Source organism: Volvox carteri, assembly GCF_000143455.1.
Source record: "Volvox carteri f. nagariensis unplaced genomic scaffold VOLCAscaffold_35, whole genome shotgun sequence".
NCBI lineage: Eukaryota > Viridiplantae > Chlorophyta > Chlorophyceae > Chlamydomonadales > Volvocaceae > Volvox > Volvox carteri.
In genome coordinates this window covers 907,046-928,333 of record NW_003307578.1, presented here as the reverse complement: position 1 = coordinate 928,333, position 21,288 = coordinate 907,046, and the positions used below count along the sequence as shown (strand labels likewise).

The following is a 21,288-nucleotide window of genomic DNA, read 5'->3' as shown; positions in this document are numbered from 1 at the left end:
CCCCCCCCCCCAATCCACATACCGCCACATGCTTTCCCAGCATTTCCCCCTCCTCTTCCTCCCCTCCTCCCACTCCCACTCCCTCCTCCTCTCCTTCCCCCCCTCACCCCCATTCCTCCCAATACCTTGCCCCCCTCGTCTCTCCCCCCCCATACACACACTTACCGTTATCCGACCCCGCCTTCCACAGCCGCACTGTTTGATCATTGGAGCACGTGATCAGCAGGTCCCCGATCAACGCCAAGTCGTTAACCCAGTCGGCATGCCCGTCGAAGCTGGCCTCCAACACTGGCTCTGGACCCGCCACGTCCCATCTGCAGGAAGACAGACAGACAAACAGATAGTGAGGGGTATCAGACGCGTTACGTACAGAGTACAGACACCGGTCTGGGCATGCAGTACACCTGTACTGCAGTCTCCATCTAGACGCAAAAAAACGCACTATTTGACGGGTGCTTTAGCGCCACCGGGAGCGAGAATTTCTGTGTGTTGTTTTAGACCCCCTCCCCGTGTGTATGTATGTATGTATGTACGTCAAATGGACCCCGGTCAGGCAGGTGGCAGCTGTGTACATACAGATATACGTACGCACATACATAAACGGCTCTGTACGATAAACCAGGGCTGACAGGCAGCCAGCGAAGTTGAGAGTCAGACCGGACCCGGCCTACAACAGACAAACAGACATCGCGACAGAATGAGGATAGATGCCGCAGCAGCAGCGGCCGCAGCAGCAGTGCGGATAGCTGCGAATGCACCGGCAGGGCCTCCCCCCCCGGGGGTGGCGGCTCAGAGACCGGGTGGAGGTGTGTGCCTGGCCAGGCAACCGTGCCTAAGAAGCAAGGTGAGGTCCACCGCCCAAGGCCCCCAAAGGGAACCCCGATGTCGCTCCGTTGATGCCCACCCACCATCCGGCTCCATTACACCCAAATGTGCCGAACTTGGTTTTACTAGGACTAAATGTTGCATGTTGTGTTCTGGGAGTCTAATGCCGTGTCCTGGGGTAATGCGGCGGTACGTTGCGGTGCAGATACGGGCAGTGGTTCGTGGGTTTGCGTCGTCTTGGCGGTGACTGGGGAGTAAAGCAGCAGCTGGGCCCTACATGCCGGGCTGGATTTTGAGCTTTGTACGTGTACGTCCTCATTTCCCGAGGGCGGAGGAGGATGTGGGTTGCGGAAGGTGTAGGCAGGCGGAGGCCGGTGTATATGTGCAGCGCCAGGCCAGAGTGCATAAGTCGTGGAGATATTACTCGGCGCAGTGGTGAGGTGACGTGGAGGGTGCGGTGACAGGGAGGCGCGGCGGGCACTTGCCTTTTCACTGTGGAGTCCCGCGAGGCTGTGAATAGGAGTTTGTGGTTCGGAACCGAGGGAAAGAGCAGTGATTCCACGCCCGCGCAGTGCTGTAAGGAGTGGCAGTCCAGTTTCAGTACTCAGAGAGAAGGCTCGTAAGTGGCTTAGCCCCAAATATAGGAGCTTGAGCACCCAAGCACTACCTTGTCATCGTTGGGGTGCCGAAAGACTACAGAAACCTTGCGCTCCTTCCTTGTCCGCGGAGCGACTCCGTTCGTATACATCCCGCGACTTCAGTATCCTAGTTGCCCAGACCTTCGGCTGCTAGAGTCAAACATCATCGTCTAAAGTAGGAGATGTTACATCCCACTTCAAACAGCTTCACAGCTTAACATCCATGTAGATCAAGAACTATCAAATAGAAAGTAACTCACAATGCAAAGCGATGCTGTCGCTGAAAAAACAAGCCGTACAGACGTAGTTGACAGCGAAGCTGGAATGGAGAAGCCTCACAGCCGTACATAATACCATAACCGTGTATGAGATGTTCATATTTAAGCCAGTACTTACGCCCACATATTCAACAGCCAGCAAAAAGGTAATGACCCAGGGGCCTTCCATCAAGGGGCTTCCAAACGCTCACACAGACACGCGCGCGACACCATATCGACACATATCGTTAGAACTTTATAAAACAACCCTGAGACGCTCGACGGGAAATGGTGAGCATTGTTGGTGCTCTACCGCAAGCGCGCAAGTGACTCTGCCTGCTTCTCGACGTCTGTCTTCCTTGCTTGTTACGGCACGATGCTGGTGCAGTCTGGTTGACATGAAATCGGCACAATTCGAAGAAGTTCGACAGCCAAAAAGACAACGACGCTTAACAGGCTAGCTGCCACCTGCGACCCGCTCCAAATCGGTGTCCAGTATTTTGGCATTCTGCAGCACCCAGCCTGCAGCTCCGTTCGTTGGTGCATACGTACGGCACGGTACGACACAAACGCAAAGGACGCAATGCGCCAAGAGGCGTAATACGTCCGATAGGGCTTCTTGACGGAGAGGGATTTAGGGTTTGAGGAGGAATCACACAGACCGGTTGTTCCCCAACTTCCAGCCTTAGCATCGTATCTCACCTCTAAACTTCCCATCTCTGCTCTATCGTCCTGCTGGCTAATTCCTGATTTGGGGGCTCAAAATCCCACGCGCGGGGCTGCCCCTTGTGGCCGATGGCAAAAAAAATCTTTGGTCAACGGCTGCCGCTTCCTCATCGCTGCCCTTATAGGCCCGGGGGGTCCAGGAGAAAACCGTTGACCCGAAACAAGACCAGGGATGGAATGAATTCTACCGGAAGCAGTTCCCTCCAGGAAGGGGCTCTCGCAGGATATTGCACCCGCTAAATGTGCAGACGACAGTATATAGTACACGACAATGTATCTACGAATCCCGTGTACGACACATGTGCCATGTCGTAGAGCTCGCTGCGTTCGAGTAGGTAAAAGCGCACAAAAGATGTGTGCGCATGTGTCGTACATGTTTTCACCCCCCTCTCCCACATGTATACAATCCAAACGTGTCCAAGCAAAGCCACGCAAAAAGCATCTCACGTGATCTGCGGAAGACATGCGTTACTGTATCAGTACTGTATCCGGGGGGCAAAGAACCATTCTTATTACAGCAGCTGAACAATGTCGTCCTCGCAACACGCGCTCTCCAGGCATCTGCGTCACATCCCCTCCTCCGCCACAAATCCCTCCTCCGCGCCAAACGCTCAGATAACCCAAACGGCAGTGGCATATTGCCGACGGTTTACCAATCCGGGATATGGGGCTCTAGGGACACATGCAGGCAACGCGGGGAGTATAGATGCTGTCGTCGTTCTCTTGAGCCAAAACAGCATCGTACATCGTACTACAAGGAAGTTGGTACATCACTACCAGCGAGACAAGAAGTAATAATGGAAGGACACGTTTTCCAGCAGGGGTGCGTGTTACCGCGGGTGGCTGCCAACACCGGCTACAGGTATTGTACGTCGGCTGCGGGGTTACCGAAGCGATACAGGAACACAGCCCCCAAGTCCCATACCCAGATGGACCGCCATGCCGCCTTCTCACTCACACACCAAACTGGGCATGCGGATGAACCCCCACCCTACCCCCCACCCTACCCCACAGCACACAGGCTGATTCTCTCCCAAGCCCCCGTACATGATACCATACGTTAAACACACATACATACAGCGCTACAGTCCCAAATGCGTGCACCACTGCACAAGCAGAAAAACGAAGTGCTCAACCTCGGGAAGGAAGGCCCACAGATCAGCTTGGTCGGGGCGTCGTCTCAAAAAGAGTGCCAGGTCTTGCACTGGAATAATCTATGAAATCATAATAAATCGGCCACTTCATTTTGCTAACATGTCACAATAACGTTATTGCGGTACCTGCAAGCATTTCGACTCAAAACAAATCGAAGCGCAACAGCTAAATGGCTGCCCCTCGTATCAGCCATCCTGTGAGCCGTTTTCAGCAACCAGCTGCAGCTTTCAAATGTTGTGCAGAATGCTGCCGCAGCACTGATGGAGGTGCCCGCAGCGGATGCAGATGCTGCGGCGGCTTGGATGCGAACATGCTGCCGTACAGGGGCTGAATCACGTCCCTGAAGAACTCCAGAGCCGTGTCTGCGTGTAATTGACAGCATGAAGGCACGGAGGGAGGGACAACCTCGCCCTCTTATTTGGGTTGTTGGCATAGTTTGGTTTAATATCGGATTTTGTGACTGTGCATACTTGCACAACTATGCACAACTATGCACATGAATGTGCGCGCGTTGGCCAATGCGTTTGCCTTGGTGGTGCATGGTTTTCGGAAGGAAACCTCTTTTCTCTTCTCTACCCCTCTGCATATGCAAAACATGTCGGAAAGGACTTCACACCGCGTCCATGTTTGGGGAGCGGCGGCGGTGAGATGTCCCTCATCCATTCACTCACGGTTGGCTGGCCTGGATTGAGTTTGGATTCGGATCTGATCTGGGTCAGGGATGCTGAGGGGAGGCGGCCTGCTGCGCCAACCGACTCGCAAAACGCATGAGCTCCATCAAGGACCACGCACCTGCGCCTGCACAGACCGATACACATCCAGGGAGTATGACGTGTGAGGAAGTGGGCAGAGATTAGGCGAGCCAAGACAGCAGAGGATCGCCAGCAACAAGAGAAAAACATGTACTTGCAGCTTTTGCTTAGGTGCGGCGGTTCGTGATACATGAGCGTGTGCGACCTGGCGTTGATCCAGATCACTAGTTCCTTTCCCTGCCGGTGCGCGTCCCGCCGTCGTCTCTTGCGCTCAAATTTCAGTCCCCGACCTCCCTTTCCACCATTCCTTAATAGCTCAGCCCGTTAAGGAGGGGACTCGCACCTGATGGCACATTGGCGCACGCTCCCGCCTCGCCTGAGCAACAGGTTTTAAGAAGGGACAGGAAAAGGGAAAGTCAGCATGCGGCAGTGATGAGAGGCTGTATGATGGTGCAGTATAAATCAAACATAGAATTTCCTTGAGACGGCGGTCAGGACAAGTTGGTGTGGCGCATCTTGAACATGCATGCCGAGAAATCGCTTAATAAGGTCAACCCTGACGCACCCGATAATTTCTCGACCAGTGCTCTGCGCTCTGCTAAGAGGAGCCGCTTGTCGTTCATCAGTCGTTCGCGGCGTTCTTTTAGCACCGGCGCGCGCTTCTTGTTTGCTTTATCGCCGATTTGCCGCTCCACTTCCTCAAGCTTCGACTCAAGGTCGCGGACCTCTTCGTTCAAATATTGAATTTGCCTATCGATGCAATCCATCATTGCAGAAGCCGAAAAGACAGCTGAGCTGCGTCTTGGAAAGCTGGACGACCAAATGCCGGGGGGGAACAGGATGCAAACGCTATTATGATAATGCCGTGAAAATTTTTGTTTGGCAGAAAATATGGGTCCAAATCCTGAATTTAAGCGGCTTTTGCAAGTTTTCAACTTGGGGAGTTGCGCACGTGACTAAGCCATGTGTACGCTTTGCGCAGATTGACCATGCGAACAAAACCAAGGCCGTTGTGGCCATCGGATCCAAAAAATGTTAAACCCTCTTGCGACATGCCATGCGATGAACGTGCGCAGCGCACGCATCACGGCCGATATGGCCGCTGCACGCCGCTGCACTGCTCTAATTCCTTCCAACCACCTGCAGGGCCATGATTCCTCCGCTGCCCACCCAGCTAATGCCGTTCCTCGTGCGGGGCTGCCAGCATATGCAGATCGCACATATCAGCGAATGGCGGCTGCACGCTGGCTTCTTGCTAAGACCTTGTGAGATCTTGTGAACCCATAATCTTCAAAAGGGCCCGGGAAGCTCCCCTGGGGTGAACAAATGAATCCAAAAGCTGTGAACTCAAAACGACCCAAAGTGAGCCCACTCAAATTGACGCCAACCGCAACACATGTCCGTAGGCAATCACACATTACGGCCAAATCAGGGACTGGGCCATTCACAGAGCGATTGTTGACTTCTGGGTACGGTTACATCTTTTACTGCATTCGGCCGACCCAAGCGCGGTTGGAACACAGTTGGACCTTACCACCCTTCTTTTACGGGTAGTAGAGGACAATTTGCTTTGCATGGATCCGCTCAAAGACGAAGGGGATTGGGAATTCCACCCCTTGGGTGAATTTTCAGGCACAGCGGATGGTAGGATGGCAGTCCCCGGTGTATTTGGCCGCACTTCTTCACATCGAGGCAACACTAGTACTCTGGTATTTGTAGGCATGAGTTTCTCATTTATAAGGGAGTCATCTTGGCAAAATCCCGCTCTTGGCAGCCGTCGTTGCTAGCCCGGTCTTAGTCGTATCCCAGCTTGTTGAGGTGTTGTGCATGCCGATACTGACCACTTGTCCTTCCTTTCCAGGCCCGTGTCTATTACAGCGACAGTCGATGTGCGCTTTGTCTCGGTTTCTTTGCTGTACGGTATAGAAACATTTGGTAGCCCCCTGAAATAACACCAACATAGCCACAAGCGACACCGACCGACCGACCCACATGTATCACAGTCAACAGCAGGGCCATCAGATCATTGGTCAGGGATTATTAGAACTATATCTTAGATTCCTTTCACAACACAGATGGCGAACAGCTTTTTAACCCCAAACTGATGCACCATACTCACTCGCGACAGCACGTAGGTGTTCCTATGCGAGCGTATCTTCGCGTGGGTGTTTCAGCGCAATGCTTTGGCTACGGATGCAAAACTCCCATTTTCCTTATCCCCCTGAACCTGCATGCAGCGACGGACACGACCGCAAACGCGCGGCGCCGCAGCTTTTTGGCGCTCCACTATAAATTCATGCTTTGTGCCGATTCCCTACCTTACTGGTTAGTTGAGTTAGTCGAGGAAACACTCTTAACAGCACGTTCCTCCACTGGACGGCCGCTCGCACTCCTCTGAGTTGGGCTGTCAGCTAAATGTTGGACTGCAAGTTGCTAATAGTGCACATGCAATTGATATGAGATGCAGGCTGCACATGGGTGGAGGTTACCATTTCGTTTCCAACACGTGGTGAACGAGACAGCAAGGCCTTTTGCACACACCGCCCAGTTTTTTGCCGTAAGGTGGCGGGCCTTAGGCCCCATACAAGGGTGTTGGGCGCGGATGTGTGCGCCGTCGGTTCTTACAATGTTCGTGCCATCCGCCCCCAGGTTGGGAATGAAAATAGCTGGCTGACGCGATTTCGTCGGTCGGAACAAGAGCAATGACTTCAATTTGGGTTGGAGAAAATTAAAGAATTCTCACAATGTCCTCAACATATATTTGCTATTTAAGATAGCCACGCTGCCTGGAAGTGCTCCCCGGGAAAGGCCTGACCTGTACTTCTCCCTTGTCCGGTGCTCTGGGGCTACTTCACAGCCTCCATTTCCTCCCAACCTCCACTCCTCCCTCCCTTTCCCCCTCCCTTCCCTCCTCGTCCCTTCCCTCCTCAACCCTTCCCTTGGTCAACCCTTCCCAATGAAGGCATTGCATCCCAACCTAAGTCCCCCTCTCTCGCTCCTGCGATGCCAAGTTCCGAGAGGGGAAAAAGGATGGGATGGCATTTTCCCATCACGGAAGATAGTCATTTGCGGTGGGATCTAATCCTCCCCATCCTTAAGGGTTTGGTTGGCCGGGACGTACTTGGGCAGCTATGTGTGTGCGCAGTGAGCGTGAGAACGAGGCTTTGCCTGCGCGTTCATGACCGGGCCTCTTAGTTTTCTTCACGAAACCTTTGCCGCTAGGTCGGTTATGTGCGCGCACTCCTCGTTATCTTTTGACCGTAGGGGCCAAGGGATTCCGGTCTGGAACAACACCTCCCAAAGGATGACGGCCACCGCCCCCAAAACCAACAAGCTTCCAGCGTTTCTGGGGCCGCTGGATTTGAAAAGTGTCTAGAGGTCCAAATATATGTCTTGCGAGTGTGTGCGCCCGCTCATGGTGGCCGTTCGCTCATGCCGGAACTGTCGGCGTTGGCCATGTTCGTTATGAAACGACCCATGAGTGGTGCACAACCCAAGGTCTCATATGTAAATGTCTGACTCCATGATCATATTTGGAGGCCACAATTGCGCACGTAACGAGGGTGATGCTGGTAGAAACTCATCCGTGTTCCATTTACGAAGAACACGAACGAAAATTGTAGACCCGAGATGCGTCCAAATATTTGCATGTTACGTTGTTCAAAGCCTAAAGCTTAATATGTATGAAACCCCTCCAAGCCTAGGAAGGGCATAGATGACATGGACTTGATCCAGTGACCAGACTTTGTCCCGAACGTATCTTCCCTTTTCCAGCCAGTAGCAAGTTCATACATGTATCCCAAAGCGCTCTCTGCCGAATGTCGTGCTGTAGTGTTCTCAGGCTCGAGAGTACTGGTGAAGCGGTTGTACGACAGGTGCCAGTAGCTCCTTTTCGTACAGTTTTGCATACATAAGCAAAGGCGACGCCTCCTTTCCGCACAACAAAACACGAAATAGCAAAGTTACATTCCTTAAACTACAACGCCATTCTATTCTTTCTCCCCTACCATCTCGAAGTTCAACAACTGAAGCCCAATTGCGGTAGTTGACATTTCCGCATGCCAAGCCATGGCGCGTAGTATTCAGTGCATCGGTCTTGCGGCTTGCGTTTTGGCGGCGCAATATGTTGCGGCGCAGGTACGCGTTATTTTATGCCCTTCTTGCTAACGCCCCCGACGCGTCAAACGTGTTATTATCTGACCAAAATACCACCCAATTGCCCATTACAGGAAATCCTAAGTAAACTTATCGTAACAGATGCTCTTTTCAATGGTGCGAAGAAGGTGAGGGCCACGGCGTCATGCCGCGTCGGCCGCGAGCTTTTTCTGTGTCACATCCCACGCAGCATTCATCCGGCCATCCTCTTCACCCATTTTGTAATGTGTTCCAGGATGCTATCCATAGCCATCTACAGCGGATGCTCCAATTGGATTCTGAGCGCGAAGAGTCGGAGAGTGAGTGCTGGGTGATGTACTGGGCTGTCCTTCAAACCTGCGATCCTATGCGCTGTATCGTTTCATCCATGGAGTCTTTCAATGTTTGTAAAGAAGTATAATTGCATGTGGGTTTGGGTGTGTCGTTTTTCTAACTGGTTTTGTTACGTGTTCTACTCACGCAGCTTTGGAAAGCTGCAGCCCCGCCGCCTTGTTGCAAGACAGAAAATGTACAGTCCAAATTGCTGCTGGTAAGGTGTTGTTGCATAGTGTCCATGCCGTGTGTTTGAGAAATAATACATTTCTCCCTACCCACTTTTCTCCTTTTATCTCATTACCCTCAGGCTTGAAGCTTGCGTCGAAGACTGGAATTAAGTCTTCCGTCGAAAGCAAGATATCTGCACCAATGTGCAAGGGCTCGGACTGCCTCAATGCGCCGATGCCCAACAACAAGGGGTCATCCGGCAGCGAAAGCGTTGAAGTCGAGGGCAATGAACCAGCAACGAAATTGGTCACATACGGTCCGATGACCCAGGACGCTTATCAGCGCATGGTGCAGCGCAAGCGTGCAGCGAAGAGGGACGAGCTACAGAAGAAGGGCGCTCTCACCCCGGAGCTGGACGCGTTCTTGAAATGTAAGGTGATGGCAGTGAGTCGCGCTGGCCTTGTCGAATAAATTTTAGACAAGTCGACGGTTGGAGATACCAAGAAAAACCGCCTCGGAAAAAGTTATAGTTGGTAGAAATTCGATAACAACAGGGTTTTGCTCTAGGAAGCTCTGCCTTGGTCGTTTTGGTCACTCTTCGTTAACTTCAGGAAATAAATATCTTTTTTCCCCTTGCCTCTCCTCTCTTTGGAATATTCCTTCCACCTTCCTTCTTGCAGCTTCGAATGCTGGCGAGCTGAAGGACGCCTTCGGCATTCCACTGCCAGCGGCCCCCACAGAGCCTCGCCGCCCTCGTGATGATTTTGAAATGCGCTTCCAGCCGCAAACCCCCTCGCCCGACCCCGCCATCCGCGCTCCTTCCTCCTCGAAGTCTTCCTCGCCCAGCGACACCAGCAGCTCAAAAGCCAGCTCGGATTTTGAAATGCGCTTCCAGCCGCAAAGCCCGGCTATGGAACCCGGTGCCCTTCGCCAAGAGCTTGAGGCCTTTATCGCCGCCTCGCCCGTGGCGCAGCACATGGCCCACAGCACTGCTTCCTTTACCACCACCTCTACCTCGACCACCACCACCTCTCCGTCCGCCCCCGCAAGCAGCACCGCCGAGAACGCAGCTGAGCTCAAGTCGGTCGTAGCCGCCGCAGCAACATTGGCAGTAGCCGGAGCTAATGTGCCTCATCAGAAGCCGTCTTTGGAAGACCCGTTGCCGCTACCAGCTGCGGCCAAGACGCTGAACGACGTAGCCGCCGCCGCCGCCGCCGCCGCCGTGGGCCCAGCTCGTCCCCCAATGACGAAGACCCAGGCAGAGGCGGAGGCTGCGGCCGCAGCGCAGCAAGTCGCCGCGAACACCGCCGCCGCTCGGGAGGCGAATTTGGAGCGAAAGCGCCAACTGGTTCGCGAGGAGGCGGCTGCTGCCGCCGCCAACAAGAAGAATGCTGCTAAGCGTACCGGTTCGTCGTCGTCGTCGTCTCCATTGAGGGGGCAGCATAAGCAGGAGCAGCAGCGTCGTGGAAGCGGCAGTACCACTCCCACTACCACTCCCAGTGCCAGTACCAAGTATGTACATGCCATGCGATCCGCCCCCGGTGCCCCTCGTCCCATTTCCTCATCGTCACCATCGGTGAGATCCAAAGCGGGTGTGACTGGTTACCTTTTCGTGGCTTTGCTCGCGGTGGCGGCGGCGGTGGGGTTGTTCGTGGCGGCGGCGGTGATGGAGGATGCACTGCTTGCTCGTCCAAGCGGAGTGAAGAACGGCGCCGCCGTCGCGACGGCTGCGCTACCGGGTCAGTGGCTTGTGCTGACGCGCGGCTTGTGGCGCCGTTGCCGTCGTGCCTTCGCCGCCGCTCGTAAACAGCTGATGGGTCACGGATCGGATCTGCCTATGTCGGTTAATGAGGGAAGCAGCCCCGTCGCACGTGCCGTTGCCGCCGCTAGCGCGTTCGTACATGTCTTTTGGATGCACTTCCGTCACCAACAGCTTAGTGGGGCTGTAACGGCTGCATTGGATGCGTCGCGTCGCGCGTCGGCTGGCGGCGGCGTCGCCTCTTTCGTACCCGACCGCGCGTCGGCCGGCGGCGCCGCCGCTGCCACCCCGGCGTCGGTGTCGTCTTACCAGCCTTATATCACCAGCCCGTTTGCGGCGCCGCTGTACCAGCAATCGTACGGCGCTGCAGCCATGGCTGCTTCGTCGACATCATACGTAATCGAATCTGACGTCAGCGCTGCCGTTACGGTGGATGGCAATCTACGGCGCCGGCATTAACCGTCTGGTTGGTTGGCCATGTTGGTTGTTGGCAGTTGGTAGCCAACCGCTTGCGTGAGAGAGTTGGGGAGTGGTCGTTGGGCGCCGAAAAATGCGCCTCGGATGCGCACGTAATGCAGTTGCAGGTGCCCCGTGCTTCTCTCGAGTATTTTGCAGGTGCCTCGTTCTTCTCCTTGGTAAATTGCTTTCACATAGACAGATAATTAGCTGCGTTGCTTTTGCTTTCCACGGCCTTTAGTGTTGTTAGTTGGTACGGCGCCGTCCACGTGTCGCCAACTGGCGGTTGGACGTTGCGTAGACGTCCGCGCCGTTATGTGTTTGCTTTCGCGTGTATTGCGTGTATTGCGTATTTATGTAAATAGAAGCGGCCATAGGGGATTGGGAATGCCGAAGGGGCAGTGGCTGGTGCGGCGGCAATTAGATTTTGAATTAATGATCCACTATCCACTTTTAAGTAGTCACAGTACCTGTGGTACCTGTCTGAACTGGTTGACAATTGTCAACGGACAACGGAAAAGGCGCCAGTAGTCCTCTTTTCGCTGTCCTCTTGTCTTGTCTTGTTGTTGGCCAATAGTTGGTTACCACAGCCGCCCTTCACAGGCGGGACAGCCCCATGGTGAAGGGCGGTCGGATTGGGGAGATGGGGTTGACCTCACCCCTGCCGAATGACTTGTGTACGGTGCGTTGTACCGCATGCCGTACTGTAGACAAATTAACGGTTTTTAGACGGGAACGAATTTAAGGACCCAGCCATAGGTACCGCCGCAGTGTGGTTGTGCTGATTGTGTCGATTGTGACGCACACACTCGGACTTGATGTATATTTTTGCTGGGTAAGGAAGGGACGGTTTGCCGGGTAAGGGAGGTTGGGGAGCTGCGAGACAGCTAGCTTGAGGGCCGGCGGCGATCATCAAAGTGGGCGGGGGGGCAATTTGTTTGATTTGTGTGACACACGAGGACCTGGGAAAATAAGGCCCTTCTATGATTTGGAAGCGAGCTGGCCTCCTGTTATTGCCCTTCTTGCTTTATTTTATCTAACAAAGTGGCGGTGGCAGCAAGTGCGGCATCTGCTGCCGTACGGTACCGCGTTGTGCACTGCGCTTTTCCGACCTCCCAGTACTCGACGGGCTGTGATACTGGGACTTCTACCAGAGCCTAGTAGGTGACATTATGTACGATTGATGTACAGCAATTTCGTATGCGTCTTGCATTACGTGGCCCATTGCATCAGCAGCTATGGCCTTCATGTCGTGTGTTCGTTGATTTCGTTTTTGTCTATTTGTGTGTTTGAGCATCAGGCCTCAAGTGGTGATGATGTCCATGTGCATGTTCGTGTATGTCGGTATGTGAATGTGACCTCGGCGCCGTACTGTACAGCTGGTATTGTACGGCAATGGCGCGTTAGGTCTCAGCGCAAGGTTTTGAGAGGAGAGTGTGGGATACAGACCCAAGGGGGGTTTCCCTAACTTGGCGTGAAAGAGGCTTCTTGGAGAGGTGTATGTGTGGAGTTCTCATCACAGCACCTATGGGTGGGTCGGAGCGTAGTTGAATTCTTTCTTTTTTAGTGTACGCCTTGGCGCCCTTTTTTATTTTTCATCACATATGCTTTTGGAGGCGACGGCGGCGCTCCCGCTTTCCTACCCCTCAGTAGAGGCCGCGATGGGCAATAAAATGTGTGGAGCCCCAGCGCCTCGAGTCGTCAGAGTGTGGCGGTGTAGGGAGGTTGACGCTTTTGGAAATGTCGACGAAGTTAATGGCAGTGTAGTTGGTTTGTGGCGACTGCGTGCCGAGCTCTCCCGGCGCGTGCGCTTCACAGCACCGTGTGTTTTGGCATGTGGCTCTGTTGGGATTGCCTCACCCGTTTTCGCCTCACTCTCGCTCGCTCGTTCTCTCCTCCTCCTCCTCCTCTTGGATTTGTTTATTGGGGCCTCCTTGGAGTCAAAAGTGTCCGCCTGGTAAGGAAGTACCTTCGGTCGCGGATATATATGACTTGGAAACGACATCTCTCACCCGCCGTTGTACATACACACACGCATCGTTGTTCTTGTCCTTGTCTTGTGCACGCGAGTAAAATTGCTGTACAATGCCGTACCGTCTTTGACTAGGGTCGGATTGATTATTAGAATTATTGTTGCTGCTGCTGCTTGTCGGTAATTATTGCCTTTGTAGTTCGTCTAGTCCGACGTCTAGAAGGACATTGGTCGAGAAGGCCGTTCCTGGCTTAAGTGTGAGCTGCTCGCTATTTAGATCACGAGGCTAGGTATTGCGTGAGCGGATGGATGGTGGTGTCGATGGCGGTTTTGTTTGCCTCGCGTCTAGTAGCGGCATTGACTACGTGCAGTGCCGTAGTAGTTGTAGCAGTAGTAGTAGAGGGTCCGTGGCTTTTTTGCAGTCGTTGTATGCTGAAGGTGTGTGCACACATCGCTGCAAACGTAAGCAGCCGACGAACGCAAAACATGCAAGTAATAGAATTTGAGGGCGTGTTAAGCTGCGATTTGACGCGGATCCCTGTCATTTGTGCTTGCTTGTGCGTAATTAGGTAAAGGAGTTGTAGAGGCCTCCTCGCTTTCCCCTCTAGGAGGGTGATTATTGTGGTGTTTGCGTTATACCGCTTCAAGGTGAACCTGCTAAGGCTTGCAGTTTTGCTGCTTCCACGCTTCCGGAAGGTATGCAGGCATTTTGAGGAAACTCGCTTCTCTTAACGGTAAGTGCGGACGGTTGATAATTAGCGGTTACTTGTTACTTTGCGACACGACGTTTTGGCGACGTGGCTTAACCTGTCGGTGTAAACCCTCTTGGGGGGTTAAGAGAGACTTAGCTTTACAACAGTTGTGTAGGACTTGTATGTAGAGTCTGTCGTTTTGTTATCGTAGCAAACAGCGCTCCGGCTCTGTGCTTGCTGTGTATGTTTCTGATTATTGTTGCTATTAGTGGTCGGTGCGATGGTGGCGAGGGGCATGGGGACGGAGGGGCTAGAAAGGGGGGAGACTTGGATTTCGTATGATCGTACAGTAGCACGGCCCAGCGGCCGATCGCGACTGTGATGCCCTTTAGCCTTGTAACGAATGCATGTTGATTAAGTGCTCGTCCTGTAGTGCAGTACGGCAAGTGCGGCGCGGGAAGGCGCAGACCAGAATTGGCCAGAGGACAGGGACTGATACGGTAGTTCGTTACAAAGATTAGCTGGGAACAAAGCGCTAAATCCAGACAACGCAAGTTCGCCAGTCAACCGTGCAAGCAAGCGCAAGTCAGAACGTCGTTTGTTGGGGATTTGAGTTGTTTTAAATAGTGATTTACAGTGTATTCGGGACCCAGCTTAATAAGAAAGTAGATAAGGCGATACGACGTTACTGGCATATCGGTCGTCAGTAACAGCGAAGCGATGGCCGAGCGCGAGGAATTGCGCGGCGGAGTCCAAGAAGGCTTGGAGGATATCAACGACCAGCGAGATGAAGTAGGACATCAGAATGGCGGGCCAACAAATTACCCAGAGGGGGCCGATGCGGTGAGTAACAGACGCCGTCTATTACTCCGCGCGGTCAGACAGCAGGCACAGTCAGCCGCCGCAAGATCTATTATATTAAAGGCATGGGAAGGACCGGACACAGTTTAAAAATAGCGGGAATGAAAGGCGCCGCCGCTGATGTTTGACCAGGCTTGGTTAGATGCTCCGAGTCAGGTCTAGCCTATGGAGAGCACGAATCTGCAGGCCGCGAGTAGGCAACTGCGAGCGTTAGTGGTAGTGAGGTTGGATCCGTTTCCGGTGGTTGGCGCCGCGGCAGAGGGGTAGTTGCTTTGGGAATGGCTCGGCGTAGTTTGTTATCCCAGCGGGTTACTGTCAAGAGAGCAGCTAAAGTCCGCAGTAGCGCCCAGGCAGGGGTACGCCCACTGGGGCCACGCACGGGAAAGGAAGCACCTAGTCGACGGGTTCACACTTCGGAAGGGGGAAACGCCCAATATAGAGTACCCATAGCCCTGTAGGTTTAATCCGAAGGGGATCTCGCGAAGGGCTGAGTGCCCGTGTGGCGCTGCGTTTATCCGGAAGGCCAGCCCCAGGGGGTATGCTCTCGCGCAGCGCAGCACCCAGGCTGAGTTGCCTTAGGCCGGTAGGTTTTGGTCGCAAGTAACCCGGAAGGTCAGCCCCAGGGGGTATGCTCCCGCGCAGGGTCGGGTTACCTTGGGCCCGCCTGCTTGAACCCGCTTATCTGGAAGGCCAGCACTAGGGTGGTTGCCCTCGCTTAGCGAATACCCAGGGTTGGGTTGCCTGAGGCTGTTAGCCTTGACCTGGAGAATGCCTTCACGTCGCAATGGAACCGCGTACAGGAAAGGGACGAGGAAGGCTCGGAGGAGGGACAGGAAGAGTCGTCAGACAGCGACGACGCCCGCAAAGGGGCCTCATCAGCGAAGGCGAATAGGCGATGCGTGCAGGGCAAGCGGCTCCGTACGAGAGGCCTTGGAGTCGTGGCCCCATCACCAAAGCGCGTGGCGGTAATGCGGCTACCGTTGCATGGGCCGGTACGAGCGAGGCCGCCGTCGGAGGCGCGGAATGAAATTGCCGGGGAAGGGGTACCGCGGGACCCAAGGCAGGGCCAGGGAGACCCGGAGGGTGAAGAGAGGCGGTTCACGGCGCGGTTTTTCAGGCGGTACGGCATGGAAGGCTGGAAGCAACTACTGTGCGAAGAACTCCAGGAAGAGGGAGAGGGGAAGCAGCAGCAGTTGGACGAGTGGCCGAACGTGAGGCCTCGGGGAAAGCAGCCCAACAACGCGGGGGCAGGAACACGGTACCAGGTGGCCACTGCTGGCCCGGAGGAACAGCCCTCGGTTTACAGCGTCGTTAGGGAAAAAGACGTCCAAGAGGCTCACAGCCGCCGCAAGGAGGCGCTCAGGGTTGCTCGGGAGGCGCTGAATCTCGTGGAGTCGGACCGCGTCCCAAACTCCCAGCTGTGGGCGACCATCATGGCCCAGGCTGGGGCAATGACAGAAGGTCCATGCGGGCTGCGGGTGGTGAAATCCGCGGTATCGGCGATGTTAGAGCAGGCGGAAGAGGCGGTGGTAGACGCTTTGGCCAATGTAGGCCCAGGGCTGGTTACTGAGCTGCGCAGGTGCTTTAGCGAGGCAGTAGAGCCGCATCATCGCGGAGTGGTGAAGTTCATAGGGCAGCAGGCCAAGCAGGTATCGAAGGAGCGCTTCGTCGGGCAGGTTACGGGATACCTGGTGCAGTGGGGCTGGGTAGAGACGAGTCTGGCGGCGTTGCAGAGGCGGGCTCGCGATTCACGGCTGCACTGGTTAGAGGCTGCACTCCAGACCGTGGATGTGAGCACACCGACGTTTCAGGAGGTGAAGGAGCGCACCTGGCCGGCCGTGGTCCTGTTGATGCGCGCGGCCCAGAGGATCCAGGAGGCTCATGGGCAGATGGCCCAGAGTCTCTTGAAGCATGTGGGAGGTGGCGATGGCGACCGTAGGCTGTTGTGGGGCCCCGGCGCAGCAGGGGAAGGGCGGCAGCCGGGGGACCCCGGCCACTCCGAACAAAGGAACGTGGGTTGGGGCCAAGTGGGTGGGGGCTTTCAGGCCCCCACTCGGGACGCGGGGCTGGGAGCGCCTCAAGCCGGGGGCCGCGGAGGGCAGCGCCTGAGTCCACCTGCTAGCGTGGTGGCGGCAGTTAACCAGGAGCTAGACCGACGGGGATTCCAGGGAGTGGGTGCCGGGTCAATCATGGAGAGTGCGTACAGAGGCAACGTAGATGGAAGCAAACTCTGCACTAGCCACACGTGGAAGGGACGCTGTGTCAAGGCGCAGATGGGGCAGCCCTGCCGGTATAAACACCCGGCAACGGAGGCAGAACAGGTGACGCAACTGGTGGACGCCCTGGTTAGCCGCAATGAAGCGACGCGCAAGGTATAAGTTGTAGTCAGGGGCGCGGAAAAGGTCAATCGGGAAGATAGCTGCTGGTGGGCCGGTTCTGTCGGTGGGAACGGCTGGAATAAAGCCTGCCGCGGTCCAGAGGTTGGACGGGCGGCTCGTGACTCAAGCCCAGAGGCCTATGCTAACCAGGTCGACTGAGAGCACGCAGTCACGAGCTGCCCTTCCAACCTCTGGACCGCGGCAGGCTTTATTCCAGCCGTTCCCACCGACAGAACCGGCCCACCAGCAGCTATCTTCCCGATTGACCTTTTCCGCGCCCCTGACTACAACTTATACCTTGCGCGTCGCTTCATTGCGGCTAACCAGGGCGTCCACCAGTTGCGTCACCTGTTCTGCCTCCGTTGCCGGGTGTTTATACCGGCAGGGCTGCCCCATCTGCGCCTTGACACAGCGCCCCTTCCACGCGTGGCTAGTGCAGAGTTTGCTTCCATCTACGTTGCCTCTGTACGCACTCTCCATGATTGACCCGGCACCCACTCCCTGGAATCCCCGTCGGTCTAGCTCCTGGTTAACTGCCGCCACCACGCTAGCAGGTGGACTCAGGCGCTGCCCTCCGCGGCCCCCGGCTTGAGGCGCTCCCAGCCCCGCGTCCCGAGTGGGGGCCTGAAAGCCCCCACCCACTTGGCCCCAACCCACGTTCCTTTGTTCGGAGTGGCCGGGGTCCCCCGGCTGCCGCCCTTCCCCTGCTGCGCCGGGGCCCCACAACAGCCTACGGTCGCCATCGCCACCTGGTAGGTTTTGTCATGCTATTCGCCTTTTGGATGCACTGCAGCTTCGTCTCGTCCATTTGCGTGTTCATTATTACAATAATATGATTTTATCGCCGGAATCGCCATTCAGGATGTATCGATGTCAGGTCGCCGTAGAACTTCGTAGCAAATCAAAGGGCAGAACACCACATCAGATTAGCAAGAGGCTGGGGTCCGAATTCCAGAGACGGTATTTAGCTCTATCGGAAGATGCGGGTTCGGATCCCACCGCTGGTCCGCAATAGATCGCGGTGTCGAAGGCTGAGATGAGACACTGGGTTCCTCCAGTGCGCTGGGCGGCTGGAGGGGGAGCCCAATACGAAGACCCTGCCGCAGAGCAGTGGTGGAGGCTTAGTTCTGCATAAGGCCTGGACCAGATGGTGGGGCGAATAATGAAATCGGGCAACGGCAGGACTCGCAAGGATTTAGCGATTGGCACTGGTGTGAGTGCATTGGCACATCGCGCATCTGTGAGTGCATTGGCACATCTACAGAGCACGCGCTCTTGGGATCTGAGCTGGTACATGTAGCTGGCTAGAGGACTCGAACAGGTGACGGCGCCTTGCGTTGTAAGGGAAAACGGTTAATGCTTGTTCTTCCCCATCTGCACTCCCGGTTGCTTCCCATCTGATGGGTACTCCGCTGGCAAGACAGTCACACGCGTATGGTCCCAGCCGCTCATCAAACGCTCTCTTAGTGCCGTTATAATCGCTCCTTCGGGTAGAGGCCTACTCAACAGCCAGTCAACGCGCTCCTTTACCCCCATGACTTCTTGCGGTATTCCGCTCCAAATATTGCACTCCCAGAAGGATAACAGTCGTAACATTGAGGTTCCCCAACCCTCTCATTCCGCGGCTTGGTCAGAGCATCGGTTATCTCCTGCCGTAAAACTGCATGAGCAATGGACCCCACTTGCTTTTTAAGGCGGTTCCAGAAACGGAGGATCTGTTTCCCCATGTAATATTGTAGGGAGCCCTCAGCTAGCTCCGCATACAACAACCGGTGATGGCCGTGCCGCCCCCATTACCTGCCTCATGAATAAAATCTGCAGCTGGACTGCGCTATCCTTCAAACAGGCTTCGAACATGCCCTCCGCAAGGTTGGCATTATCCCGGCGCCTTCCCGCCCTGTCCACGACCTCTGCCAGTGCAAAAGGGCCCCACGCCTGGCAGCCATACAACAGAATTGCTCGGACTTGGATTGCAAAGCACCGCATTCGCACGTCGGGGGCAAACAGCTTCATTTTGTCCAGCTTTGCGCTTAAGGAAACCATAGCGGACCGTCCTGCATCACATAACTGCTGACGGCACGCATTAAGAGGCCGTTCTGGCCCGTATACCAAGCCCAGATAGCTAGCGTTATATTTGGCAGGTACTACCTGGCCTGATAGCCGTAACTGTTTTGACAACTCTCGCTAAGTTCCGACGGCTGGGTGTCATCACATGCAAAAAGAAGCCTTTCACACTTGGTCGCATCCCAAAAGCTTCACAAAACAAGTCCACAAGACGTAGCAACTCAGACATTCGCTCTAGTGACGTCCCTAGCAGACTAACATCGTCTGCGTACAACAGTATGGAGACGCGCTTGCTGTCCACAAGGGGTATGTCATGCTTACGTACTCCAGCTTCTACAAGCTCATGAGTATCAATCAGATCAGCTAGTGTCTCAACGAAGAGTCCAAACAGCTCCCTAGATAGAGGACACCCTTGCTTCACTCCTTGCTTAGACTCAAACTCTCCTCCCACTTCCTCATTCACCTTCATCACCATGAAGAAAAGTAACCTCCGCTTTGACACGTCTTCCCAGCACGGGACGGCATACGGCAGACCGTACGACTAAAAAAATGATCGCAATATTTCTCATATCCATTCATCGAAAAAAAATGCCATCACAACGTTTCACTGCCACCACGCCGAACAGTCAACCGTATCAAACATCAACCGACTCTGAAAATCTTTGGCGCCAGACGAAAACGATTTCTCTTCACATGCGCGAAGCTATGTACTTGGCTAGATCCACCATACGGCAGCTGTAGCCGTACTCGTTGTCGTACCATGCATAGATCTTGACCATGGTGCCGTCGATGACCTATACCCGGAGGGGCCCCCAGGACGAGTGGGTCGGAGAGTTTGGTGGGTAGGAAACTGAACGATGGCCAACACCACGCATGTAAGAGCGGATGTACCGCCTGTGCCATCGTGCTGTGTTTGCACGTATTTTCCCACACAGCCAGCCCTCTTCACCCCCTCAGCCCACCAGGCAAACGCACAGCAGACGTGTCAACCCATTCCCAGAGGCATGTCGCACACACATACATACACACGCACGCGCGCGTGGGCGCCTACAAGCACTGATCACAACCCAACTTGTAGTATACGTGTAACCCATCCGCATTGCCGTACAAATCCGCTAAAATCTGCCATTACCGCTCCACCTCCACCACTCTTTCCTTGGAAGCAGCTTCACTCACTCGGGGTTCGTTTTTTCTCCCCCACCACCACTTCCCCCCTTCTTTCCCCCCCCACCCGGCCCACCTGAGTGCAGGCCGCATCCACAATGGAGCTCCGCGGGTCGTTGACGTAATCCGTACTGACCTACGTGTATGTGTGCGTGTAAGGTGTGTGAGGAGGTGTGTGTTTGTGTGTCCGTAAAAAGGGGAGAGATGGGAAGCATGTTGGTGTGTGTGTCTCGCGTAGTGTGTTATAGAACGGGGTGAGAAAGGGTAGTCAGTTACATATCGCTGTGCTTAAATCCTAGCATACAGCAGCTAAAGGACGTGAATTCCAATACACACCGATGCCCTGTTTGTTCACGTATACAAACATGGATCCGTACGATGTAATTCGTTATTGCTCTGGATATGTCAAGCTTTTCGTACATGTATACCATAGAGGTCAGGCACTACTGGTATTGCACGCACCAATGCCCCGGGAGATCCCGGGATCGAGACCTGTCAGGGTTGAAGGTATAACAGTGCCCCTAGTCGATGGACGGTGGTGACCTGGGATAAAATTGACTCGCAAGCCGACCAGGAATGGAGTTGGGCCGCATCGATCCCGCAGATTCCGTTGGATGCTGGTGGTGGGTGCGGAACCTGAGCGACCCACTGAGAAGTTGACTAGGGTGACTGGATGAGGGTGCCCCGAAATACCCGCGGGCACGGCAGGGTCTGCCGGGTAGCGGCCGCAGGTTGGAGATGGGGGATGCCTCAAATGCTCGCACATCTACACCAACATACGCACCTTGGGGTCTTCATCGAAACCAAGAATGCCCTTGAGGTACGTCTCACTGGCTTCCTGCAGTTGGAGGTCGATTGGGGGTTCCGAGCCGTTGGGTTGGTTGGCAGAGGAAATGGCACATCGAGGCGCTACGGCTCACTGCTGGTGGGTGGTAGTATATCAATTGTCGT

The 21,288-nt window shown here is 54.8% G+C and overlaps 4 protein-coding genes across 4 annotated transcripts in view; 1 reads left to right on the top strand and 3 right to left on the bottom strand.

Annotated features, from left to right (window-relative positions):
- Positions 1-969, bottom strand: part of VOLCADRAFT_94069 (uncharacterized protein) — a gene marked incomplete at both ends in the record, with an annotated part of 4,898 nt that extends 3,929 nt beyond the window's left edge. Inside the window, 2 exons of the mRNA XM_002953232.1 lie at positions 166-314; positions 905-969. Coding sequence (XP_002953278.1) covers positions 166-314; positions 905-969 — 214 coding nt within the window. The remainder of the gene's footprint in view (positions 1-165; positions 315-904) is intronic.
- A 2,839-nt stretch (positions 970-3,808) lies between these two features.
- VOLCADRAFT_94068 (uncharacterized protein) lies at positions 3,809-5,120 on the bottom strand (the record flags this gene model as incomplete). Its single annotated transcript, XM_002953231.1, has 4 exons — positions 3,809-3,963; positions 4,394-4,399; positions 4,697-4,729; positions 4,919-5,120. The coding sequence occupies 4 exons, from the start codon at positions 5,118-5,120 to the stop codon at positions 3,809-3,811; spliced, it is 396 nt and encodes a 131-aa protein (XP_002953277.1).
- A 3,191-nt stretch (positions 5,121-8,311) lies between these two features.
- VOLCADRAFT_105879 (uncharacterized protein) lies at positions 8,312-11,209 on the top strand (the record flags this gene model as incomplete). The annotated part of the gene is made up of 6 exons (XM_002953314.1): positions 8,312-8,490; positions 8,583-8,636; positions 8,744-8,807; positions 8,972-9,037; positions 9,131-9,421; positions 9,672-11,209. Exons 1-6 carry the CDS (start codon positions 8,422-8,424, stop codon positions 11,207-11,209), a joined length of 2,082 nt encoding a protein of 693 aa, XP_002953360.1. The 5' UTR covers positions 8,312-8,421.
- Positions 11,210-19,862: 8,653 nt separating this feature from the next.
- Positions 19,863-21,288, bottom strand: part of VOLCADRAFT_105878 (uncharacterized protein) — a gene marked incomplete at both ends in the record, with an annotated part of 6,129 nt that continues 4,703 nt past the window's right edge. Inside the window, 3 exons of the mRNA XM_002953230.1 lie at positions 19,863-19,967; positions 20,414-20,473; positions 21,122-21,175. Of these exons, the coding sequence (XP_002953276.1) occupies positions 19,863-19,967; positions 20,414-20,473; positions 21,122-21,175 (219 nt within the window). The remainder of the gene's footprint in view (positions 19,968-20,413; positions 20,474-21,121; positions 21,176-21,288) is intronic.